At 37.5% G+C, this 27,915-nt stretch overlaps 1 protein-coding gene across 1 annotated transcript; it reads right to left on the reverse strand.

The window, feature by feature from the left end:
* Nucleotides 1–297: 297 nt before the first annotated feature.
* LOC133528221 (protein phosphatase 1B) lies at nt 298–27,858 on the reverse strand. The gene is made up of 4 exons (XM_061865500.1): nt 26,708–27,858; nt 20,706–20,823; nt 4,418–4,544; nt 298–4,218 (listed from the first exon to the last, which is right to left on the reverse strand). The coding sequence occupies exons 1-4, from the start codon at nt 27,518–27,520 to the stop codon at nt 4,110–4,112; spliced, it is 1,167 nt and encodes a 388-aa protein (XP_061721484.1). The 5' UTR covers nt 27,521–27,858; the 3' UTR covers nt 298–4,109.
* Between the last annotated feature and the right edge of the window lie 57 nt (nt 27,859–27,915).

Below are 27,915 nucleotides of genomic sequence, written 5' to 3' on the forward strand. Positions count from 1 at the left end.
CATAATTAACCATATTACTACTAAAATAAGGTTGTTTTTTGTTTAACCTCTCGTATGCGGTCTGCCAAATTTGATCAATTCCCACGTACGGATCCTATCATACACAGACAAGAGGTTAATTATTTTTTAGTAGTTAGTGAGTTTTGCTTGTCACCTCACGAATTATGTAGCCTATGTAGGTACAGTCCGCTCGGAAATAGCTGCTGTAACTTTACGCAAGTTACGCAACCAATATTGTAAAATTTTGATCTTAAATTAACAAAAAGGGACGCCAGTATGTATAAAATCAAAATAAACTTGTAAATGTAGGTACATATTTTATTATTGATCAAGCGTCTACTAGGTTCTAACGAGACAATCCGTAAGACTTTCGACAGATAGCCAAATTATAATTAAAATAAAAAATATCAAACATGAACTTCGTTCATGTGTAGGGTTCCGTACCTAAAAAAAGAATAGAATATTACTCTGGTACATTAGTAACCGAAATAACTTTCTCAAGACAAGACTATAATTGTACTTTGCCGTATTTACAGATGCATCTAGTTTTTGGGTGAAAAATATAGATTTTTTTACATTAAGGTACGGAATCCTGGTTATCGTGGACATAACATTAATTCCGATGCAACCAATATTTGGCCTTATTCACAAGAAAAAAAAAAAAACAAAAGTTACGTTACTCTAAATAGCACTAAGTTATTCTCGGTTTACCACCCTTTTCGAAAGAGAAAATGTAAATAAAAAATTAAAATAAATATATTTCCTAAGAACATTGGATCGGGACAGGTAAGTTAAAACAAGTATATTTTTGATGGAAGCAAAAATTTTATTCCTGATCTCATAGACCTTGGCTATTACCTACCACATTATAAAGCGGCTATGAGACGCAAGTACCCCCTTTGAATAAATAGGGACTATGTTGGATATTTGAATTTATACTTACTGCTGTATAATTATAACGATCTAATTTGAATGTACACAAATCTAGAATTGTATAAAGTAGGGAACACTTTCGTCGCTCAGCCCCTCTAGGTCTGTGGACCTAACAGTTATTACATTAACAAAATGATGAGCCAATAAAACTGATCATAGCTTTTTGCTACCACCAATAATTATCTTGTAGTTAATACACTAGGACACAAGATGCTTGCTGTTACGCGCTATCTTACTAAGTAACTATTATAGCCCGTCAAACCAAAATGGATCGAACGTCAGTTATGCCATCAGTATGCGTCATGTCTTAGTATCGTGTCCAAAGGACTTAAGGTCTAATTTGGTTTGAATGACCAAGTATAATGAAGTTTTTCAACTAGACATTTGATATAGTACTCCTTACAGGCGATCAGAATCACTCCTTAAGAAATATATTTCGTAGCAAGCGAAAAGACAATCTCGTCGCAAGAACATTGTTCTCATACAGCAGCGGATGTCTTCAGAAGTTGGGATATAGTCCTCGTCGCCTGTGAGCGAGTGCTTACAACTCTTACTTTAGCGTGATAGTACAGCATCTAAGCTTCGGTAGACACCGCCCCATATAAATTTGTTCCGTAAAAACTATTTAGTTACACTCTAATGAACCTCTCGAACAGGTACAAAAGTATTTTCTCGATTATCTCTTTTATTTACAAGAGGAAAAGAAATAAACTCTTTGTCATAAAAAGACCGCTATTTTTTTTTTTTTAATTTGGTAACAGTTTTATTATAATGATATATTAACATCGGCTCTCGTTCTAAATTTTTTGACAGTTCACATTTTGTACGGTCATGGTGAATACCTGAACATCAAGAGTAACCAAATACATTTTATTAGTAATTTTCTAAGTACGAAGCAGTCGCAAAGCAATCCAAAGTTATCAAATAAAAAGGAAAAAAACATTCTAGTGACGCATAAAAAAAAGAAAAATTTAAAAGCAAAAATTAAATCTACAATTTTATTTCATAACACGATAGAAACTGAAGTACAGCTCCGTTGAAGATAACCCAAACACTATTACCCTAAATCCAAATCCCATAAGATAACACCTAAAATGACTTTAATATTTTGGACAATGACTATGTAGTTGAAATACAGAAATTATATACAAAAAGCTAGTTTTATTATGTTTCCATAGATAATTTTATTTAAACACATTATATTCATATTTAAAAGATTTTAGGCTTTCGAATGAAAACAATTTGAAACAGTTATTGTTACTAGATATTGGTATAAGAAATGATTCAGTTCGTTCAAATCATCCCCTAAACAATATCGAAGAAAACACAAAACAACGGGGTTTACAGAGAAATATGTGCAAACGGCTGTATACGCATATATTACTCGAATCCATACACATCTAGTATTATGACATTTATGAATGGCCGAAAATAAGTAACACGAAAACGAGAACTAAACTACGAAATGAAGACGTTACGCGATTAAATAAAAATAAGAACAGTTTCGCTGGCTCCCTACGCGGTAAGGTGAAACGAAAATTTGTGCCACACATCAATATTCACATTCAGGTAAAACGATGAATCTGCTATGGAACGGCGAACGACAGACCTATTTATATACTAAACATTTAGAAATAAACAAAAAACAATTTAGTCTATGACTCAAAGGTGCCGGCTCCATAACAGACGAGGGCTAGAGTATTACTTAGCGTTACACATACGGAGGACCAGAGACACGTAAGGTCTACGTAACGTCAAAAATGTGTAAATGTTAGTAATTTTAGTTTCGCAAAACATTGTGTTAATATACTCCTTGTCTTTTAGATGCTTGGTGACCACAGATATGCAGTTTCGTAGACCCATTGGCTCTGGATAATGTTTTTACTAGCATGTGTACCAAACCATGTTGAGACTGCCGCGCTAGACTACCACAGATAATCTTAACTCTATTAGACTCTATGGTCACACGTTGCAGGTTTTGTACAAAGCTCGCGAAATCAAGGCCAATCTCAACAGAAATTCGGATAGCGTGGATTTTCATGTACATTTGTAGACTAAAATCATACACTATCTTCGAATCCCTAATTTTGGGCCAAAATAACCGTCAATAACGATGGCAACATCTTCCAATCTTTCTCAAGAGAGAAATGTAGCCATTAGTGACTTAATCTCGATATTAGGTACGCTAATATAACTTCCCGGTATTAACCTTTAGATAGATTTGATGGGCTGTGATGGTAGTACTGAAGTGAGATAGTGTGCAATTCTGTCTAACCGAGCCACCCAAGAGGCCTGTGAAACAAAAAGTCTGAAATTGAGTGTCAAAAGTATGAAAAATTTAGATGATTTTTGATGCACAGTACTCTTAGTTGGTCGCATGAAATCATTTATAATCGCATCGACTACCTTGATTGACATGTTCACGAAAAACTGATCAGAAATATTTTAAACATACACAAACACATTGACTTCGGTACGTGCAAATAAAAGCTGAAGTTAGAAATTACGGTGACAAAAGTACATATCTTTCAATTATCGATATTATAATATCGATATCGACTTACAAACGAATTCGTCGTAATTTTGAACTCCACACTCCATTTGCATCCAAATACTATGCATACACCTGGAGACAACTCAACATTCCTTTTATTAAGTCTAATCGGGATACGAGCGACATAATCCTTTTGGCTTTGGTTGCCTAATTAAAGTTTGTTTTGTATTCCCAGATACTGAGCTCACATTTCATGCGTTGTCATATTTTTTTAATTTAAAATTGGATCATCTTATTTGAAGTTCGTCACAGTAAGATGGTGACGTATTTTTAAGTAGTATGAAGAATATATTATTCATCTCAAAAAATACATTAAAAATATGAACTCTTCGCAATCATTTCTAATAGTCTTTCCAACCATTGATGTCACTAAAAAAAAGGCATGCAGCTCAAAACTTCTATCTACTTTCCTCATCTTTATTTTTCCAAATTGCTACCTTATTTTAGTATAGAAAATGATGGGTCAGAGTATATACTGGTACACCCAGCCGCAAAATTGCATTCACAATGTGTCCATGAAATTTTGCAGCTCCCTGTACATTTGACATTTTGAAACGTCAATTTAGTCTCTGGAAACAAAAATAAACCACAGTCAATCGGGTGGTCGATGCGAGATGCGCGCTTAGTTGGCGCCGAAAGCGTCCGTGAGCTCGGGCTGGCAGTCGAACGTCTCGGAGCTGTCCGCGTGCTCCGGATAGAACTCCCGGTATATCTTGTCCAGGAGCGATTGCCTGAAACGTGAGAGAAATCTTTTACGCACAGGCCAGAGAAAATTAAATCTTATGACTAGTACTCAATGATAAACTCACGTGGCAGCCAGGCCAAGGTCTGGGATGTTGTCCCGGACGAGCAGTTTCAAGGCACACGAGAAGTGGCAGGACGTGTCCTCATTCTATTGTATGCCCTCTGACTACACAATAATCAACTCACTTGGCAGCCAGGCCCCCGCCGGGCGGAAGACCGGGGATGTTCTCCCGGGCGAGCTGTTTCAGGACCCACGAGAAGTGACACGCCGTGTCCTCGCGCTCCTCGCTCCCGAAGCTTTTCTCGATCAAAGCTGCAAAAGAATATTTTGTTAATCTTCAAAACTATGTCCAAACAGAAGCTTTCTAGTTTGTTGTAGTTCAATTTGTACGAGTTCATAGTATCTCGAAACAACAAGAAATTTTCATTGCATTAACCTGTTAAAAAAAAAACATATGACTGGGTAATTAGGCCGATTAAGCTGCCACATTTTGCATCTATGGAGTTATTTGATTGGTCAAACAACCTAGTAGTCCAAGTATTTTTTTATTTTTTTTATTTAGGTACCTTCTTTTAAGATCCAAATGGAATTTACTACAAAGATTTAAAGAAGTAAAATTTTCAAGTAGATAAGCACCAGACCAGACAGCAGGAAACTAATGTAATGTAATTTTTTTTTCAATAATAATAGTTGTAGGTAAAATACTTTTATCGCGATTTTATCCGAATATTTAACCGTTAAATAATATTTAAAGAAACATCGGAATACGATATCAGCATAAGCATATCATTGAAAACGTTACATACAAATATGGCACAGAAAAGTTTTTACAGCGAGCGCGCAAAAAAGCGCTTACGTTATTTTTAGCTGCCATCCAGTTATACTTGGATACTTCGTACAGTCAACTAAAAATGGGTCACCTTTAAGGTGTCACTATACCGAAGTAGTGAAGATGGATTTTAATAGGCTTGGTGACATTTTTGTGTGGATCAAATGTCGATATGGAACCGATTGCTAAAAGCTTAAAAGCAAGTTAAAGTCACAAATTATGAGAAATAGGTTAATACAATGATTCATCATACTAAATAGACATAGGTCCTATGTTTAGAGTATAAGTTGTTCTACCGTTATACAGGCTGTTTATTTAGTCACCAGCAATAATTTACGGGGTGAATATATAGGTCATACTGATCAACTTTTACTATGGGACCAACCCCGAATCGCGAAAAAATTGTAGTACATTAACATCACATTCTTAACCCCTCTAGAACCTAGGACGTATAGTTTACATATTTCTAAGAAATCTGTAACATTTCACATCATGACATCAAACGGAACAGAATACATGGAGGAAAATATTGTAAGAAAACCGGTGTAATCCCAACAAGGCCTAATTCCTTTTCTAGTTTGGAAGGTCAAATGGCAGGTGCTTTTGTTAAACCTTGCGTCTACGCCAACTGTTTGCCATAGTCATAACTCTACAAACGTGCGTACTTTAGTTCAAAGTATTATGTATAGATCGTGTCATTCACGAAGACGCGTGCCTCTACTCGTATTGTAATGTTATTAAAGGTTAGATTTGACAAATCGGCGCGTCATCGTGGATGACACGAACTATAACCGGTCGGACGGTTCCTTCGTTTAAATTATTTCTTTTTTGAGGCGACTGTCCACACGCAATAGGCACTTTTTACTGTTGTGGCATTCACGTAACCGTCGGAGCCAAGTTCAAGGCCGAAGTGATAAAAATAGGTTACGTCGCCATTTTAACCGACTGCGATAACGACAAAACGTACTTTATCCGAGGTATAGACAGTTTGACCCCTGCAAAAACTATTCGTTATGAGCGAATGACAAGTTGCTAATTTTGCCGGTATAAAGCTGAAGAAACGCTATTGAAACGCCAGCGCCGGATGCGTGTGATGTGAAGTTAAATAAAATATCCATTTTATATAAAAATTACCCGTTCCTCCACTCTATGCCTACGTGTTAGTCAGGTATTTCAAAAATTACGGCTCAGAAGCCCTTCCTATCTAGCTCGCGGAAAGAATATCGGAAAGCTTCAGGCCGCGGACCATAAAAACAAAGTTTTCGCTCGTACAAATTTATCTAAACTGCCGTTAGTGTTGAGCTTGATGGGCATATTTTCGTTGGTGCCACCGGATTTAACGCATGGCCATTAGGCCAGAGGGCCTACCGCCAACATTGAAAAACGTTATCTGCGTCTCTATCGCTCTTGCATATTGGAGCGATAGAGCGGCATATAACGAAATTTCGAATTTCGTTTTCCGCGGTAATGTCGCACCGGGCCACGCGTCAAGGTGGAAAGACCCAATCCAATTGCACGCATGTCGTGCTGTCCAGGCTTCGCGAGTTTGAAATGCGTTCGGTGCACAATAAGGTGTCCCGCACTTCGTTTCGCGTCGCGTTTCAATAGTGTGTTTCCGGTTTTATGACTGGGCTTAGCTGCCTACCGATGTCCTCTTGCAAAACTATACACTTCAGTAAATTACCAATACTGTAGAATATTATTTTTTCAACTAATTCTATGTATCTTCTGCACAAATACGGTCGACGACGGATTTTTTGTGCGATTTTTATTTTGACAGACTGAGTCCTTATTCCTACAGACGAGCGTATTTTGTAAAATGCTTCCTTTTTCATTCAAGATTACGACGTAACTATTAGTATTTATTCAAAAACTGATAACGTACTTAAATAATCGTTTCCTAAACTAGGGGCTCCAACAGTTCAAATTTTCATTTTCTCTTTTAAACCTCTTTTTTAATGAGGTTTTTTGGGAGTCTTTTCCAAATTTTGCAGTGAGATGTGGCGTTTCGGTTCTCAATTTTGCTATAAACAAGAATCATTTGGTACATGAATGACTACAATTTGATTCAACATATCTCGTACGAGGGGCTGGAATGATTAACAATCGAAGATTCATTTGAAAAAACTGATAAAATACCTTCCGAGTTTTCTTCATTTTTTTGGCGAAAACAGGGTTTTATTATATTTTATTTCCGCAAATTGTACGCATATTTTGCTTTAAAAATAATATTATAGCAAACTGTAACTTTATGTTAACCTATAAAAAAAAAATCGTAACTATGGGACCTACATTGCCGTAAATTTATATATTTTTAAAACACGTATAAATCACGCAGCAGCGACGCCCCGCTCTCAGTCCGCGCGGAGCGCGCTTAGAGGACGGACCTGTGCTCGATTGTCAGGCATTCGTTGCGATCGTAATCAGCTACGGAGTTCCGAGAAGTGCTATATACTGCGATTAGAAAATCTTAATAAAAGTTCATTTTTTACAGTATGCCTAACAGACTCGCTTATTGATGGATTTTCAGTGTTACTTTTTTTTTAATACTAAGTCGGTGGCAAACAAGCATACGGCCCGCATATGTACGCCTGCAACTCCAGAGGAGTTACATGCGCGTTGCCGACCCTAACCCCCTCCCGCCCCTCGTTGAGCTCTGGCAACCTTACTCACCGGCTGGAACACAACACTATGAGTAAGGTCTAGTGTTATTTGGCTGCGATTTTCTGAAAAACGCATTTTCACTTGAAATTACGTTAGGGTTTGCATTATTATTTTTGACCCGGATGAAGTCCAAGTTCTCATGATGGAGTCAGGAGTTGGTCACCAGAACTCCTAATCTACTAATTATAATCCCATCGTGTTTGGGCTCAAAAGATTTGCCCTGACGAACACCATCGATCTAGATGAGGTCCAGGGTCTCATGATGGAGTCAGGAGTTGGTCACTAGAACTCCTAATCTACTCATTATAATTCCATCGTGTTTGGGCTCAACAGAGTTGCCCTGATGAGCACCTTCAATCTAGATGAGGTCCAGGGTCTCATGATGGAGTCAGGAGCTGGTCACCAGAACTCCTAATCTACTCATCATAACTCCATCGTGTTTGGGTTCAATAGAGTTGCCCTGACGAGCACCATCAATCTAGATGAGGTCCAGGGTCTCATGATGGAGTCAGGAGCTGGTCACCAGAACTCCTAATCTACTCATCATAACTCCATCGTGTTTGGGCTCAATAGATTTGCCCTGATGAACACCATCGATCTAGATGAGGCCCAGGGTCTCATGATGGAGTCAGAAGTTGGTCACCAGAACTCCTAAACTACTCATCATAACCTCATCGTGTTCGGGCTCAATAGATTTGCCCTGACGAGCATCATCAATCTAGATAAAGTCCAGGGTCTCATGATGGAGTCAGGAGTTGGTCACTAGAACTCCTAATCTACTCATCATAACTCCATCGTGTTTGGGTTCAATAGAGTTGCCCTGACGAGCACCATCAATCTAGATGAGGTCCAGGGTCTCATGATGGAGTCAGGAGCTGGTTACCAGAACTCCTAATCTACTCATCATAACTCCATCGTGTTTGGGCTCAATAGATTTGCCCTGATGAACACCATCGATCTAGATGAGGCCCAGGGTCTCATGATGGAGTCAGGAGTTGTTCACCAGAACTCCTAATCTACTCATCATAACCTCATCGTGTTCGGGCTCAATAGATTTGCCCTGACGAGCATCATCAATCTAGATAAAGTCCAGGGTCTCATGATGGAGTCAGGAGTTGGTCACTAGAACTCCTAATCTACTCATTATAATTCCAACGTGTTTGGGCTCAAAAGATTTGCCCTAATGAGCACCATCGATCTAGATGAGGTCCAGGGTCTCATGATGGACTCAGTAGTTGGTCACCAGAACTCCTAATCTATTCATCATAATGGTAATTTGATGGTGCTTGTCGGAGTAAATCTATTGAGCCCAAACACGATGGAGTTATGATAAATAGATTACGAGTTCTGGTGACCAACTCCTGACTCCATCATGAGACCCTGGACTTCATCTAGATCGATGGTACTCGTCAGGGCAAATCTTTTGAGCCCAAACACGATGGAATTATAATGAGTAGATTAGGAGTTCTAGTGACCAACTCCTGACTCCATCATGAGACCCTGAACATCATCTAGATTGATGGTGCTCGTGAGGGCAAATCTATTGAGCCCAAACACGATGGAGTTATGATGAGTAGATTAGGAATTATGGTGACCAACTCCTGACTCCATCATGAGACCCTGGACTTCATCTAGATCGATGGTACTCGTCAGGGCAAATCTTTTGAGCCCAAACACGATGGAATTATAATGAGTAGATTAGGAGTTCTAGTGACCAACTCCTGACTCCATCATGAGACCCTGAACATCATCTAGATTGATGGTGCTCGTGAGGGCAAATCTATTGAGCCCAAACACGATGGAGTTATGATGAGTAGATTAGGAATTATGGTGACCAACTCCTGACTCCATCATGAGACCCTGGACTTCATCTAGATCGATGGTACTCGTCAGGGCAAATCTTTTGAGCCCAAACACGATGGAATTATAATGAGTAGATTAGGAGTTCTAGTGACCAACTCCTGACTCCATCATGAGACCCTGAACATCATCTAGATTGATGGTGCTCGTGAGGGCAAATCTATTGAGCCCAAACACGATGGAGTTATGATGAGTAGATTAGGAATTATGGTGACCAACTCCTGACTCCATCATGAGACCCTGAACATCATCTAGATCGATGGTACTCGTCAGGGCAAATCTTTTGAGCCCAAACACGATGGAATTATAATGAGTAGATTAGGAGTTCTGGTGACCAACTCCTGACTCCATCATGAGACCCTGGACTTCATCTAGATCGATGGTACTCGTCAGGGCAAATCTTTTGAGCCCAAACACGATGGAATTATAATGAGTAGATTAGGAGTTCTAGTGACCAACTCCTGACTCCATCATGAGACCCTGAACATCATCTAGATTGATGGTGCTCGTGAGGGCAAATCTATTGAGCCCAAACACGATGGAGTTATGATGAGTAGATTAGGAATTATGGTGACCAACTCCTGACTCCATCATGAGACCCTGGACTTCATCTAGATCGATGGTACTCGTCAGGGTAAATCTTTTGAGCCCAAACACGATGGAATTATAATGAGTAGATTAGGAGTTCTGGTGACCAACTCCTGACTCCATCATGAGACCCTGGACTTCATTTAGATCGATGGTACTCGTCAGGGCAAATCTATTGAGCTCGAATACGATGGAATTATAATGAGTAGATTAGGAGTTCTAGTGACCTACTCCTGACTCCATCATGAGACCCTGGACTTCATCTAGATTGATTGTGCTCATCAGGGTAAATCTATTGAGCCCAAACTCGATGGAGTTATGAGTAGATTAGGAGTTCTGGGGAGTTCTGGTGACCAACTCCTGACTCCGTCATGAGACCCTGGACCTCATCTAGATCGATGGTGTTCGTCAGGGCAAATCTTTTGAGCCCAAGCACGATGGAATTATAATGATTAGATTAGGAGTTCTGGTGACCAACTCCTGACTCCATCATAAGAACCTGGATGGACTTCATTCGGGTCAAAAATAATAATACAAACCCTAACGTGATTTCAAATAACACTGAAACTCTATAGCACTAATGTGCGCAAACGATTGGCATCTTGACTACGCAGCATGGGTGCGTAGCCACCATGCCAATCGATACGACAACGAAACACTATCTGTCTCTCTCTCGTACTAATATGCACAAACGATTGGCATCTTGGCTGGGCAGCATGGGTGCGTAGCCAACATGCCAAACGTTTACGATACGACAAGGAAACACTATCTGTCTCTCTATCGCACTAATATGCGCAATCGATTGGCTTCTTGGCTAGGTATCATGGGTGCGTAGCCAACATGCCAATCGTTTACGATACGACAACGAAACACTACTCTCTCTCTATCGCACTAATATACGCAAACGATTGGTATTTTGGCTAGGCACTAAGCAAGTGTGTGGCCAACATGCCAATCGTTTACGATACGACAACGAAACACTATCTGTCTCTCTATCGCACTAATATACTTTATTTATACCTGCAGTCATTTAGTAACTTCTTCATTTTCCATTGGTGTGAAAGAGACAGAATAAAGAGCAAGGGTTATAGTACACTCTGTAGTCTGTACACTTAGTAGTAGTGTACATTAAAAAAAAACTACTGTGCATATACAATAAAATAAAGAGTGCCCATATGATATCATATGACACTAAAATTAATGTTGCTTGAAATTATATTGAAAACTATCAAGATTATTCTAGTCTGCATTGAAACGCGCGTCGCGTTGCCGGCGCTCGCGTACCGAGCGCCAACGCCATCTATCGAGCGTTATTTCGTGAAATCGGAGAACGCTCCAAGGATTAAGGGCTCTTAATCCGAACAGTAGGTTCTAAGATTAATGATTTCGTGAAATTTAAGATTTTCTTATCTTTGCCACACTTATTTATTCTTACAATATGTATTATCTAGTAAGTACACGTTTTACTATACCTAGATAACGCGTGCGACCTATGATATGGTCAAAAGTCAAATAGATTAGGATTTTCTATTGACTAAAGCAGAGATAAGGTTGACGAACTATACCTAACTAAAGCTAGTTATCAAATCAGTCAGACATAAGTACTGAATATCTGACTGATTTAATAACTAGCTTTAGTTACTATATACTCAAGAATCATTTTATTTGGCAATGGTTGGATTTAATCTTATTATTCATTATCTTAACTATATAAAAACTTTAAAGGGCTTATATTTTAATTCATATTTCTTTGTAATACCTTTAAAATTGCACGTTCGTATATAAACCAATGCATCTCACTCACGTGCACGGAGCCAAGTAGCAAGTAGGTCAAACAGGTGACAAGACGAACAAACTGGATTACGATCGCACGCACTAGGCTTCCTAGACTTTCTGTTATCTGTGGCGCCACTGTCTACGCGGCTCCGCCGTTCCCCGCCTTATCGCGACCGAGAAAATTAGTTCAGCGTTCAGCCACTGTCTATGCCAACTTGGCAGAAAACTATGCCCGTAGCAATTGTATTCAAGACGCACACGGACACTACACAGCGCTCGTAGCACACGCTCATTGCCTTAACCCTTTTTTTATTATAAAAAAAGCTTATTCGAAAATTGATCTAACTAGAGGGCTAGGATTAAAGCAATGAAACCATGGCTTATAATGCAAATAATTTAATTTTAGTAAACAATTCCGTATTAACATTTTTTAGTAATTTTAGTTAGCACACACGAACCTTAATTTAGAATTTCAAGATTTGTATAAAGACAGAGTCGAAAGTTTACATATCGTATCACAAGTCTAAAATTTTAAGAAAATATTTGTCAAATATCCTATTAAATAAGTTATAGTTTAATTTTTGAGAATTTTAAAATTGCTACCTAGGACGCCGTATGATTATAATATTGCTAGAAAGAAAATTCAACTAGAATCATAAATATTTAGCGTAATTTAATCTAATTTTTCTATGGGGAAGAATATCAGAAAACGTGCTATTGTTTAGTGACATTATAATGTTTTATTGAAGTTGTATTTTCTTTCAATTCCACACATGCTACACTAAGCTAAACAAACCCGTTAAATTTATAACCTACACAACATAACATAAATAACAATAAATATTAAAATAACATACGAATCACATTCATAAATAATAATGGTAACTTAGATCTAAGTAATAATAATTTGATTATTATTACTCATTCTATCATAGATATATATATATATATATCTAAGGACGGGCCTTACGGGCAGTAAGATTGGGGCCAGTACAGCGGTGTCACGCACACGAATTCCAGCCAATCGTACAGTCTAACGCCACAACGCGATTGGTTGATGAGTTCGCATCATGCGCGCGGTTGGTCGCAACTAGTTGCGTTAGATTGCACGATGGGCTCGAATTCGTGAGTGACACCATTGAACTAGCACCATTCTTAGTGCCCGTAAGGCCCGTCCTTAGATATATGTCAATACATTCTATACATAAAATTATTGAACACTGGTGGGTAGGGGTATATTACAGGATTACATAGAATGTTAAGACAGAGTTTTAGGGCTGTAATTAAAATGTCTAATTATTTGACAGTAATATAGACTGCCAGTAGATACTACATGACATTTTTACTAAGCACCATACTCAAACTTACAAGATTATTCCATACGGATCTGAAAATAGGGTAAACCACGTGTTGTAGGGTAAATCACTTGGCAAATGTAATCGTGTACAACATTTTTTTAATCTATGGAATTATGTAATTGCCCGAACGACTGATGCACGTGTTTTTTTTGGTTACATTATTTTAAGATCTTTTTGGAATAGAGCAAAGCAATATCAGACAGTTCAAATATACTACATGCTTAATTTCTATTCAGAGTACTTGATAGTACCTATTACCTATCCCTGTTTAACAGACCACCCTCATGCAAAAGTAATGCCCGAGTTTTTAATAGCTGTAATCGTATTGGTTATTACTTTTATATGAAGCTGGATTATTACGTAGCTTAATTAAGTTTATTATATACAGAATGGCACAAATCATTTCTAAGGAAAGGGGCAAGTTATGTAAAATCTAACACTGGGAGTCTTTAGGGGAAGTAGCGATATCTTAATACCTATCAAACCAAAGTTTAGTGTTGCGAGTTCGTTTTCTACTTAACCTTTGAACCTTCAATGTTCGACTAACTCTGACTCGTGCCACTAATCAAAAACGTCACACACACCTAAAATATCAAATCGAATTGGTCCATTACTAAACTAAGTCACGCAGATTAGTACAGAATCTTTAAAATGTATTTTTTGGGTCTAACTTATCTACGATATGTTTTAGATTTGGACCGCATGAGGCTTACTATCGCCAACACGGTTAACTGATCATTCGTTTTAAGGAAGTAACGTCCTCCAATGGTCACGGGTGGTGCTATTAGTACAGTCGACTTCCCAAGCATCTTTACAACCCAATATTCTAAAAATATATTTACACGGCTCAGACACCAACAATAAGGTCGTTTAAATACGCTTATGGAACTTTGCCTTGTAAATATGTGTGTGGACACGACCATACTAACCGCAGCACTCAAGACTCCGCAGCAAGCTCGGCCGAATTTCATCTTCCCATACAAACGGAGTTTCATTCTCATTTTAAAACTACGTATTGGATTGCAATAAAACTTTTCACATACAATGATACGCCTATAATTAGTTTATATGACTCCAGTTCATAAAACAAAATAAATAGAGCAAAAACAAGTTTTGTATGTAAAACTTAAATTCGCTGTATTTTTTAAACTATGGTATCGTATTGTAGGTACAGAGCAATCTAGCTAGTCGTTTTAAAATGAGAGCGTAACTACGTTTGTATGGAGAACCGAGCTTGCTCTGAATATCGGAGGTCCTTATACCTGTAGCAATAAGGTTTACGAATTGTCTTTACAGGGATACCTACAAGGATATCCACTTCATATATTTAACATATTTTTAATAAATATTTTTATTTGTAAAACGTTATATGTATGCTATATGTCAAATTGTCAATGACACGATTCAATTAAACTATACACTACTTAAGAACCAACATTGGCAATAATATGAAACTTTCCACAATGTCATTGGGAAACTTGCTCACAATTGAATTAGTTTGAACGTTCTTGTTTAATTTAATTAGCCGATAAACGACATGGATATTAGAAGTATGGAATGATACATTATACGTTTGCTCGTATTGATCAATACGTAGCTGTCTATATCTTGCTATCCATGACCAGTAGGTATATATTTTTAGGGAAACAAACTAAACGTTTTTTTTTTTTAATTCAGAGGAATAGTAGTTTTAAATACGCAGACAACCCAGAACAGAGCTCTCTGGCGCAGATGTACAAGCAGACCTGAACCCAGATGAGCTGGGAAGAGGGTGGACCAAAGAAGAAATCGTAATTTTAACAGTTTTAATTTAAAAAGTCGACTATTAGGGACTTCCCCGTTCCTTTATCACCAAGTACCTAGTTCAGAGACTTCCGAGTAATCAATCTATCAACTTTATCTAATTGATAGATTTAAAAAACCCGGCTTCTACTACTGTTGGTAGAACTTATCGTGGTAACAGGTGGGAATATCTCAATTTCTAGTCTGTAAAACTCGGATCGATGTTAAACTATACACGAGAGTTGGGCGAAGCATCGGTGCATGCAAATTTATGGCATCGTGACATGACTCGCAAGGAGGTCGTATATTTATAAAATATTGCACGGGCCCCTTTTGTATCGAGCGAAGTATCAAAGTAGTTTGATTCATAAATAATATCTATGTATCAAAACTTTTGCTGGATCTAATCGTAAAAAATCCTGCATTTTATGCGGGACATCGAATACATTTCAAAAATAAACAGAAATCAAAATGTAAAACTATGTTCATAGATTTCGATTGATAGGAAAATAATCTTCTTAAATAAAAATAAAAAAACAATTACCTACTTCTAATGGTAAAATAATTTAAATATATATGTTGTCTTTTTTTATTTGTACTACTAAAACACAGATGTCGGTTTAGCAAAATGATGCATATTGATTATTTCAATAAATTATTGTATAGGATATAATATTTTTGACCAAATGGCCCTCGCTTTTTATATAATTTTCAGGTATTTTTGTAGACGTCCGCAATGTAAATGTAATGCCACTGTTGAAATAGTTCAACAGTCCACCAAAGTTCGGATATCGGCTCATGTATATAGTACAATCAAAAGATTTAATTTGTAATTCGTATCTTGTCACAGTGACAATGTTATGAGGTCTCTAACGACTTTCATGTTGTTTGTCACTGTTACAAGGTACGGAATGGGTCACAAATTAAATCTTTTCTCACGTCGAAACGTCAATGTTTATTATAATTAGTATGAAAACTAAGACAGTGAACATTTAAAAACTATTTAGGGGGCGTCCATAAATTACGTGAGGTGTTTTTTTTTCAATTTTCTGACCCTCCCTCCCCCCTTGGTGAGATGTCGTGAGATTTTATTCAACCCCCTCCCCCGTCCCCTAATCTCACGTGAGATTTTTCAGAATGTGGGTTTATTACGTAAACGGGTTGGATTGTTTATTGTAAAAAGAAAAAACAATTTGGTTCGTGCTTTTATTTACGACTAGTTTAAGAATGTACATACAATTTGGATTAAATGGACCAAAATAGTATAATTTTTTTTTTTGTTTCAATCAGAGAATAAATTGCGTGATATTTGTCGAGACCCCCCCTCTCCCCAACGTGAGATTAGATGAGATTTGACTCGACCCCCCTCCCCCCTTTAATCATCTCACGTAATTTATGGACGCCCCCTTACTGTTTATCGCTTGTGTCGGATCCTTTAGGTTCACAGGTATCAGAATGCGTCCGTTCAACGAATTTGTTACGTCTCTTTATAATTCAATTAGCCTGTTATATTTGAATTGGATTAAATTGATCTGTACCGTAGCAAAGAAATATGATACAATACAACTCTTATTGTTGTATTCGTACATACATATTATTTTCTGTACCAATATTTTATCAATTCCAATATCTACTTGTGTCTGTCTAAGGGCCTGTTTTACAATGACCAAATAAAGTACTGAATAAGCTACTTGCCACTAATCTGACGAATAAAGTCATCGTTGGCGTTTCACAATCTTAAATAAGCTCAACTGATAGATAAGTGCTAAGTTTTGCAGGAAGTTTTATCTGAAGGTTAATTTATTTAATAATTAGGTATCCAATACGTTACTCGGTCATTGTGAAACAGACACTAAGGATGGTATTTCACCTGTCCAATTGCTTGGTCCAATGTGTGTTTGCATCTCACATTTTGCTTAATGAGAGAGTGAGACGCAATTCACATTGGACAAAGAAATTGGACAGGTGGAATACCATCCTAAGCTAACGTTGCATCGACTTTAATAAAACAAAGTGAGCAAGTGTCAGTATAAACGTCATATTTTCATAGAAATTTGATATTAATGATGACACTGTCTCTCTTTGACATTGCAAATGACATGCAGAGTTAGCTTGATGATTTCGATTATGAACGAATTCTAGTTAATTCTAGACTGCGAAAAACAACTTTAAAAATATGCCAGCATTGTGTAAAAATGTTTACAAGACCTTATACAGTTGTAATAAGGGTGTGGTTACACTGGTTACTATTTTTAATTTGTACTCGTTTAAACTTGGTAATAGAAAGTCGACGATCTCACCAATGTATACACAAGTGTACAACCGAGGAGTTGACTCTGATACGTTTCACGTGTGACGTGTAATTGTTGGAAATATGTATATAAATTAAACACCGTGTTTTTTTTATCTCCGTTAATTTCAAGGATGTATTCCCGAGCTGGCAAAAGGCAACCTTTCTTCAAAGACAACGGTATACTAATTAACTCATATTCGGAGATAACCAACCATTTATTTTTATTTGATATTGATTAGTGTTAAGTACGAATTTATACATTTGCTACTTAACGCAAGTACTATCTAAACCGGACGACCGGTTTAGCCTAGTGGGTAGTGACCCTGCCTATGAAGCCGACGGTCCCGGGTTCAAATCCTGGTAAGGGCATTTATTCGTGTGATGAGCATAGATATTTGTTCCTGAGACCTGGGTGTTTTCTATGTATTTTAGTATTTATATATATATATCGTTGTCTAAGTACCCTCAACACAAGGCTTATTGAGCTTACTGTGGGACTTAGTCAATTTGTGTAATAATGTCCTATAATATTTATTTATAAAAAAAAAAAATCGATGTTCGAAATGTCATTGATTTGTCATAGTTTTAAATTGTTTGGTTGAGTTAAATAGTAATGCCCGTATTACAATACAATAACGCTTTAAGCAGCATTTAATTACTTTCGGTTTAAAGAATCTTTATTGTCTAAGAAATTGCACTTTGCATAAAAAAAATCGGAAATTAACTATGCCACCCCGAAGTTACGGGCATTCAATAAAAACACGATGTATAAAATAATATCAAAAAATTCTTATATACTATTTTGGCACAATTTATTATATAACCAATATTTGATTATTGCTTCATTTAATTTAACGCAGGTACTTATGAATACTCTCATCCTACTCATACCATATGTTTTTTTTTATTCTGTAATTTACAAAAACGAACATTTTGGTAGATCATCAGGTTATAAATGATGGCTCTTTAAAATTCCAGAAAAAAAAGATTTTTTGCTTCAGATGGTTCTAGTCTATAAAATGAAATCATTAGCCATATTTCAGGGCCAGCCATGTACAGTCAGCATCAAAAGTAGCGGATGAAACATCGCGCCAAAAGTATCTGGTATTCCGGATAACTTTTCCAAATATAGATAAATTTATAGAATTCGGGTTCAAAAGTATATCTTTAACAGTCTTTGTTGTTCTATATTAAAGATATAACTTTTTGTTAAACTGTTACAGAATGGTAGATACTTATGAAGCGTTTTTTGATCCGGTACTTTTGATGGTGACTGTACAAGTGACAGTAAAATCCGCGATTCCATTATTAAGACATTGATGACAAACAAAAAACTCTTTGACGTTAGGGTTTTTTTGGAACGTGCTAAGAGTGTTTTTGTTCTCTCACGTGTCTGTTAAGCGGTTTTTATGTCAATTTTCAGAAATTAGGTTAATGTGTTATATTTATATTGTACTTCATTAGCAGAGCCGGAAACGCTGATTTTGAAATAACGTTAAAGAAGTCACTTCGTTTAATTCGGTTGACGTCGAAGATTACCAATGATTTGATACTGTCTTTATACTTGGTTGGGTGATTTTATACAGTGTCTTTGAATTTTATACTTCTCCTATGCTGTCCTAACAACTTCTATTTACTAACCAACACTTGCATTGAAATTGATTATAAAACTTTAACCTTATAATAATGGAATAAAGTGCAAATCTTCGGCTGTAGCTCGGTCGTATTTTTATCACTTGTCACTATGCCTGTCGCATTCTAACAAGTATGTAAGTGCGCAAGTGACAGGCATAGTGACAAATAATAAAAATATTAAAAATGCGACCGTGCTGCAGGCGCCGTACATATTTTTGATTATACACATGTACCAAATCACTCGAGATCACCGATTGCACGTCATATAAAAAGCACATTATAGCAACTAATATGACTCAATATGTTCGACCCAGATAAGTGAACCGTTGCCCTACAAGACGACCTTGAACTCAATTACATGCGTTTACTTTAAACGCAAGAATAATAGTCTTGATATTTGTAGATTCTAAAATACCTATGTCTAATAGACAGCGGAGGATGTAGGCACAATTAATACTTGAATATTTGGGGCAACGCGGCACGGCGAGCGTGATATACACCTTTGCACTTTAGGGGGGCGATTAAATTAAGTAGTTTTTAATTACTTTTTACTAAAGATAGAAATTCATTTTTATATTTTTATTAGAGGACGTTTATTTCATAATTGAGCTATTAATTTCTTTTTTATTTAGTTTTATTTTGTGTTATTTCGTAATATCTTCAAGTAAATGAATTTGAATAAACACTGACTGATAGACAAAGCCAAGCGTTACGCGAAACAAATATTTCCGAGATTACCAAAAAAGTGTTAATTCAAACCCAACTTCTCCTGTGCTGTTGCGTACACGCATGTAGTAAGGCACTCTGTACGCCGCGTAACAATCTGTGAGTGGCAGTGTCGTCTATCTCAATTCAGCTCAGCTAAGTCCTCAGGAAAAGAGGGAAAAGAGAGATAATTCCTAATCTACAATAATTATTCCCTGGCATAGTTAGACTCCCTACACCTATCCCCCGGTGTTTGTGGTTACACGCTTGCAGTAACAAGTGAGCCGCTGCCTTGTCTCTCTAAGCCAAGTTCATGGAGAAAAAAGGGACAAAAGACAATCCAAGCTTATACCCTGGCATCATTGGGCTCCTAAAGCTGGAGCTAGACAAATGCCAAGGAGCACTACTCAAATAACCTAACTAACCTAAGCAAACACAGCTAAGGCAGTTTCCACACTAGGCACCACGCACTGATGCGTCGAGCAGAAAATGTCCTTCCAAATTATACTATTATAGAATTAATGGGAAGTATCACATGTAGCTTAAGCTACCCCCTGGCATCATTGGACTACACACGCACGCAGGAAGGAGTGGTAGCAACCTATTAGCCGCTGCCTCGTCCGCTTATACAACTACCAAGGATACAACATACATCCCAGGAACTAAAATTAGTACTAATAATTGCTAGTTCTCGCGTGCGGCTCGGATAATCTCTAAACCTAAGCAAAAACAGCTAAGGCAGTTCCCAGTGTCTTCCGGCGCGCCTCATCAATTGCATTGCAAAATGACTGAACATTTCAAATTTTCAGTATTAATGGGAAGTATCACATGTAATCTTAAGCTAGTAGGGTTGCCATAAGTCAGGATTTCCCTGACATGAGGATTTTTTTAATGGCAACTCTACCCCCTGGCATCGTTGGACTCCCTACACTCCTCCCCCCGGTGCTTGTGGGTACACGCATGCAGTAACGAGTGGTAACAACCTGTCAGCCGCTGCCGGAGCGTCTCGTCGAGCTCGCGGTCGGCGCGCTGGGCCTCCGCGCTGGGCTTGGGCGCCGCGGGGAACGTCACCAGCACGATGCTCATGTTGTCTTTGCTGCCCTGTAATGTTTGATGGTGGTTAGTGATTGTTCCTGTCCTTATTTTCTTCGGAGTTTTTTCTTGATGATCACAGATTTATTAGTATTAGTTTTTGACCACCTTAGAGTTTTAAAGCCCTGAATGATGTTGCAAACAAATTGTAATTGCCTATTAATCGATTCTCAATAAATTTTAATGAAAAACTACTTAATTTTTGAGAAAAATGACTCTGACATACGGACCAGCAGATGGGCAAGCCGAAACCCCATATAAGGGTTCTGTTTCTGCTATTTATAAATATAAGTTATGCAAGGCAAAGTGGTTGTCATGGTAATAAATATACTGATAATAATCTAATCCAACAGTCAGTAGCTGTATGATCTACCAGGACAAACTAGATATCAGTACAGTCATCAAATGATATCATTTGCCTTTTAATTTGTTTTCTATTGTTTTATCTCTATACCTACATGGTCAGTCATGACTAAACAGCAATTTACATTGTTTAGTGTTTACCTGAGGTTCTAATTTACGCCTTAAGATGCAGGTTGTTATTATATAATTATGGATGAGTAATAAATAGCCCAGACTATAGGAGTGTGCTACTAGCTCTTAAGAGTCTGCAGCATGCTCGGATCTCCATACAAACATCTATTCTAAACTCTTATTTTAAAACAACTAGGTAGATTACTCTGAAACTTTGTACGTACAATAGAATAAGTTTTCCTATAAAATCTATTTTTGCTCTATTTTATTTGTTTTTATAAGCTGGACCTATATAAACTAATCAGAAGTTTCATTACAATCCAACCCATAGTTTTAAAATGAGAAGAAAACTCTGTTTATATATGGGAAGGTAAAATTTGAACGTGTTTGCTGCGGACTCATAAGAAAGGAACAATATGTCAAGATGTTGGCTGTGTATGCTGAAGAGGCTGGTTCAATTATGGCCTCTGCCTCCGGCGTGCTTGGGCACTTTTTCTTTAGTACATGAAATGAAATCTATTTCAGTTTACACAAAAAATTTATTAATAATATTAATATACATCTGTAGGTGATGTTAGGCTGCATAAGCGTTTTTTTATCTGACTGCCTGACGTTTTTAACTACACAAATATTTGTATTTCCTCAAAACTCCGAAATGCCATCAGATAGATTGGAGCGGCCAAGGTGCTAAAGAATATCTGTACACGCACTCTAACACCTAGACCTAGACAGTAGAGGCAGTGACTGTACTAAATTTATTTTCAATACTTAAGAGCAATTCCTAGCTGAGCAACTTTTCAAATCTCGAATTTTTGAAGCTATGTTTCTGTCGCGCTGCGGTGGGCGGGAGCCGGAGCTATCTAAGTGTGAGTGCGCGCACACAGACGCGAGACTCGTGCGCTCGCTCATTGCGCGCCGTTCCGTCGACATCGCCCGCGAGCCAGACGGAATTTATTCTGCGCTGCCCGACGCAAGTTGTTTTTGTTGTTACCACGTAATATTGTTTTTCATTTTCATATTATACTGTATCTATTACACCCTAATACCAAACACCCTATCACCTGTACTAAATGTATTTTACACCTATGATGACGAAATAATAAATGATTGATTGATGGATTGATATTAATTACCATATAGGTAAAAACTGCAAAAAATAATGATGTCTCAGCTTCGGTTGTCGTTGTACAGTCAAGTGCAAAAATATGTATCGAAAGAATCATCTCATAAATATGGTACTTACTACACTCTTATTACACTGGAATAAGATGCTATGGGACATATTTTTGAGTAAGATGTGTACACCCATATTTTTACACTTGACTGTACCTATCCGTATCAGTAAGTTGGGAGTGATCATGGTGTGTTGTGAAATTTTGTAAGTAGGTATAAATATACCTATGGTTAAACTACAATCTATTTAACTTGTAGTACGATGGGACTAAACTTAGGCCGCCTTATTGAAGAACGTATCGCAATGACAATCTGGGTAAAGTATGTTGGGATAATGCCGGACAATTTTGGGACCAATTGAGAGAACTCGTGAAAAAATGTTTTTTCGAGATCTCAACACGTGACAGATTCTTGAAGTACGTAGCGAATCGTTAAATAATAACCGTAGATTCGGCCTGAATTTTGGTAATCTTCAATATAGAACGGTTTTAGTTTTGTACCTGTGTAAAGATGAGACATACTTTTTTTTAGGGTAACGAGTGTTTTGCCATCAAAGGAGAACATTGGATGGTGAAAAAAAGTTGCTTCTAATGGAAAGAGAATAAGGTATCACAAAGAAATAGGTCCGGTGTCTACCCTTTTGTATCCGATCTTAACCCTGATACAAAAATTGGTAAAATTGTGGCTCTCAAACTTTGATACCTATGTCATAAGGCAATTTGATAAGTAAACAATGTGCTAAGAAACCTCGTATTGTAAGGTTTACCCGAAGTAATAAAAAAAAACCACTAAAATAATAATAATACGTTGTGAAGTTTTGACAATTTAAGATTTCGTGAACTGTACAGGTTTAGGGAAAGTGTAAATGTATTGTTTATTGAATGGAATGTACTGGGAGATATTAAGTACTTAAGTAGGAGGGACAAAAATCAAAATAAAAAATAATCGTGCCCAGTCATTTTTAATGAAGGTCGCCAAAAAAATAAGAATCAAACTTAGAAATCAAAAAGACTAAGTAGTTCTTTAAAAAGGTCAAGGTCACTGAGAGCCCATCTTGAAGTATGGAAAATAATTAAAATTGCGATTTTGTTGGTTTAATTTTGCAATATATAGTTGATATACAATCTTTTTATAAAATGTAAGGATCGTATGTAAAGAGTAAAGTAAATAATTAAATATATAGGAAAAGAGAGCCCTCTTGAAGCATTTTAAGGAAACTAATTTCGAAGCCCTATCTCTATTTTGTATCCGAAACTAGCAATGTATGTATGCGTGCACATCTACATATGCATCCGTATGTGTAGGTACTTTATTGCGAAAAATTGCTCATTTGCTATCTATTTTACTCGATTTTGTTATAAATTTCAACATGTATCATCATCCCTATACAATATAAATACTCTTTATTGCACACCTCAATAAAAGAAAACAATACAAAAGAAAACATACACATAAGCACAGGTAAACAACATGCGGTCTTATCGCTAAAAGGCAACCTTTGGGTTGCGGAAATTAAAAAAATTACATTGTCAGTAACCGTCGCGCTGGTAGTGGTACTGGATAAAAATAATGGTACGAAAGTGTGATCAAGAAAACAATAAATGTGATAATTAAGGTCAGTAGGTAAATTGAAGAAAATTTAAAGTTTGATAATCATTGCTGTTTTTAAAATAGGTAAAGATCTGATTGTTTCTGGTCCGATCTTTACCTGGAAGGGTCAAGATCGGATATCGGTCTACAGCAGTGCTAGGTCTGTTAACACAATTACAAAAACAAACACAGTTTCATCACAATACGCAAAATAAATTACAGAGAATCGAAGATCGGATAGAAGGAAGAATTCGCGAAATTTACCTTGCTCTCTGTGATTGCACATAGCACAAGCCCGACTCCCTGAGCGACGCGGAGACACTGACAGTCGAGGCGCAATGAAATGGCGTCTTACACAATGTTGTCAACATTAAAAAATAAAGCCAAATTAGGGGGAAATGAATGTCCTACGTTCTTCACCCGCATCCGGTATTTACCCAACATACCTTAATCGTTGAACCGCCGCATTTCAAAATGGCCCTTATTTTGATATCGGCTAGCCGTAATGTAATACGGCGGATTATACAATACGACTGCGATACTTATATATAAATCCCCTCGTCAATGTAATTTCATTAAATTTGCTATCTAGTGGCAAACATCAAAGTAGTTATCTTTTACTTGTGACGCACAAGTGTGAGCAATGTAAAATACTATATTTCTAAAAAAAATTGACTACTACGTTATAAAAGAAAATGTGATTATTAAATTATAATACGAAAGGTGGTCAAATCGCAAAATGCTGTCGTTTTATTTAAAATAATGAAATAATTAGACCAGTTCCGAAAGTACCGTGAAATCCCGGTTCTTTAAAACAGTACCGGTTCTGCAATCCCTAATATGGATGTTATGCCCATCACTATTCCTTCTGTGTACGTATATTTAGAAACTGTCTCCGCCTCCAATTCGTGCGATAAGGACAACTGCAGCTCGGGCCGAAATTCACTCGCAAAAAACTCAAAAATCGAGGTTTCGCTCTCGACTGTTTCCTCCTCCAAAACGCAACTAATCATTATGAAATTTTGGAAATTGCAAGAGGAAGAAATAATCTATGCTGCTATGTTTTGATTTTTTGGATATTTTTTGTCATATTTGTATACTGTGCCTTTTTTTACAGCCAATTCAATTTAGCCGTTTTTGCGATTTTCGAGGCGCTGTATCTTTCTTCAAAATAAAATAATCCAAAAAAGCAAAACATAGCGGCACAGATATTGATGATATTGATCTTATTTGAAAAAATCACTGCTCTAGGTTAAAAATCCAGGGAGGAATCAGTCGAGAGCGTTTGTATGGAAAAATCGCAACTAGGAATTCCTCTTAATCTCAATCCCAGCCCTTGCCATATTCTCAACTCTTCAGCAAATTGGTTTATCAACTATTTTTGTTATTCCATAACATCAACCAGAAGAAAACAACAACACAGTATTTTAGGAACATTTTTGTTACACAGCACAGTTAACACACCTTCCTAATAAACTTAACATGATAGAATAATTTTACTCATAAATCATTCTTAGGTAGACGCCTGTTGATTTACACCCCACAAAAGCATGGTTCAATAGGCAGGTCCACACAGAGGGAGTATACGCGCGAGGCAATTTCCTTACGCACGATGATGTGTGATGATATATAATATAATTTACAGTACATATGGTGCTACTTTATCGCACTAGTGCGAAAATTAGCATATTACGTTACTGTGTCGAAAACTGTAAAAAGTTGTACGATACATGTGCTAATAGGTAATTCACAACTCGTTTAGAATTTCCTATGTTTCGCACTTGTATCGTAATGTACTATTACAGTACATATGGCGCTACTTTACCGCACTAGTGCGATAATTAGCACATTACGTAACTATGTCGAAAATTTAATGGGCTATATGTACTGTAAAATGTTGTACGATACATGTGCGAAGAGATAATTTGCAACTCGTGTTGATTTAAAACACTCCCTTTGGTCGTGTTTTAATGTATCGCCACTCATTTCGAATTTCCTATTTTTCGCACTTGTATCATAATGTATATATCAGGGCTGTTCAAAAAAAGCTAGAGAAGTAAATTCATGTCCTTGTCTCCTTGTTTCTAATTTTTTTAATAATCCTGGTACAAGAAAAAATGCATGCATGCTCATAAGTTATGTTGTTCCTAACCTAAATTATATTTGAAAAGATTTAAACAAAACTGTAAATCAACAAGACCAGTTAACTTCTTAGTTCTTTGTCATAGTTCAAATGAACTAATTGTCATAAACAAGTAGGAACATGCTCCGATCCCAATCTTATCCAAATCAATGCTGCTCTTTACATAGGCTTATATAAAGCATGTCTTAACTATTTCTTGAAATACTTTGTTGTTGTAATAGTTATGAAATCAGGAAATAGAAGCTAATGCCAAGAATGTTGATGAGTGTAAAAAAAACTTAGGGAGTAAAATACAATATCACCACAGGGTCTAACTAAAGCATGTTATGATTCAAGCATTTGGTGTTTGTTCCCAAAATATCACATTATAAATACCATTTTTTTTTAAAGAATATCACAAAATTTGAACAGTTGAAATGTCTGTTTAAATATGGTACTTTGAGAATAAACAATTTAAGTGGCACATCATTAACATAATGAAAGCTAAAAAGGCACTAACATGGTTATATTTACCTTATAAAGACAGGTATCAATGACCTGATTGGTCACAGCCACCAGGTCATCCGTCAACTGCAGCAGTGAGTGGACGTAGGCACACAGTGCCTCATTACTCATCACATCCCACACTCCATCACATGCCAGCACCAGGAACTCATCCTCGGCCTCCGAGCGCTCATGAGTTGACACCTCTGGCTCCGGCGACACTAGCTGCTCACACGGACCCCGGTCCAGCACCTTCTTGTATTCATAATCACCCAACGCTCGTGACACAGCTAAGCTCCCATTTACGCGCTGGATCATTACTGAACCACCTGCTTGAACTATGCGAGACTTCTCAGATGGAAGCTCTGGCTTGTGATCTCGCGTAGCAAATATAGGTTGACCGTTACGCGCGAGCACAGCGCGTGAATCGCCGCAATTCGCTATGTATATTTGTTTAGGTGACACGAACGCGCACACGGCGGTGGAGCCCGACTTCTCCTCGCCGTTCGACAGCTCGGGAAGCTCGCGCATCTTTTTATCTAGATCCAGGAAACCGGCCCGGATCGCCTCTGCGATCTCCTCGCGCCGAAACTCGTCCGTCTGTAAGATACATTCCAGCAGGTTGTCGGCGCAGTGTGCTGACACTCGCGCGCCCGCGTGACCGTCGAACACCGCGAAGTAGCTCCAGTCTGACAAAGTCCCGTTTAGAGTACACTGCGCGTGGTGGGCATCTTCCATCTCCACGCGCCAACCTTGCATCGACGCCACGCCATAGCGAAGACCGTTTCCTTCCCCGTTCTCGTTATATTTCTTAGTCTCGGGCTTGTTCAAAAATGCCCCCATTCTGAGTCCTCTCTCTGATTACTTGTTGTTATTCGCACATAGTTTCCACACCATCAGGCACTCGCAAATCGAACGTCGCGACCGATAACGTAAAAGGGAAGCATCACTGGAAGTACGATACGATCTCACGGCAGGAGCACGTCAGATAGTCGAGCTGTTGCACTGCTCGCGCCGAGTCTTCACAACCCGGATATTTTCAAGTCAGCTGCTTGCAGAAGCGTATTATTACGCGCAGATGCTGCTTTGATAACAAATTCCTTGCGATTTTGGATTAAATCGTAAAACGAAAAAGCAACTCAAAAGAATGAATGGCGGACATAAATAGTAATTGTCTATGATTTATTTTTTTAATTTCATTAATTAATCTTGTCTCTGGCTTTTATTTCATTAAAATC

Source organism: Cydia pomonella, chromosome 19 (genome assembly GCF_033807575.1).
Source record: "Cydia pomonella isolate Wapato2018A chromosome 19, ilCydPomo1, whole genome shotgun sequence".
In the NCBI taxonomy this organism is placed as follows: Eukaryota; Metazoa; Arthropoda; class Insecta; order Lepidoptera; family Tortricidae; genus Cydia; species Cydia pomonella.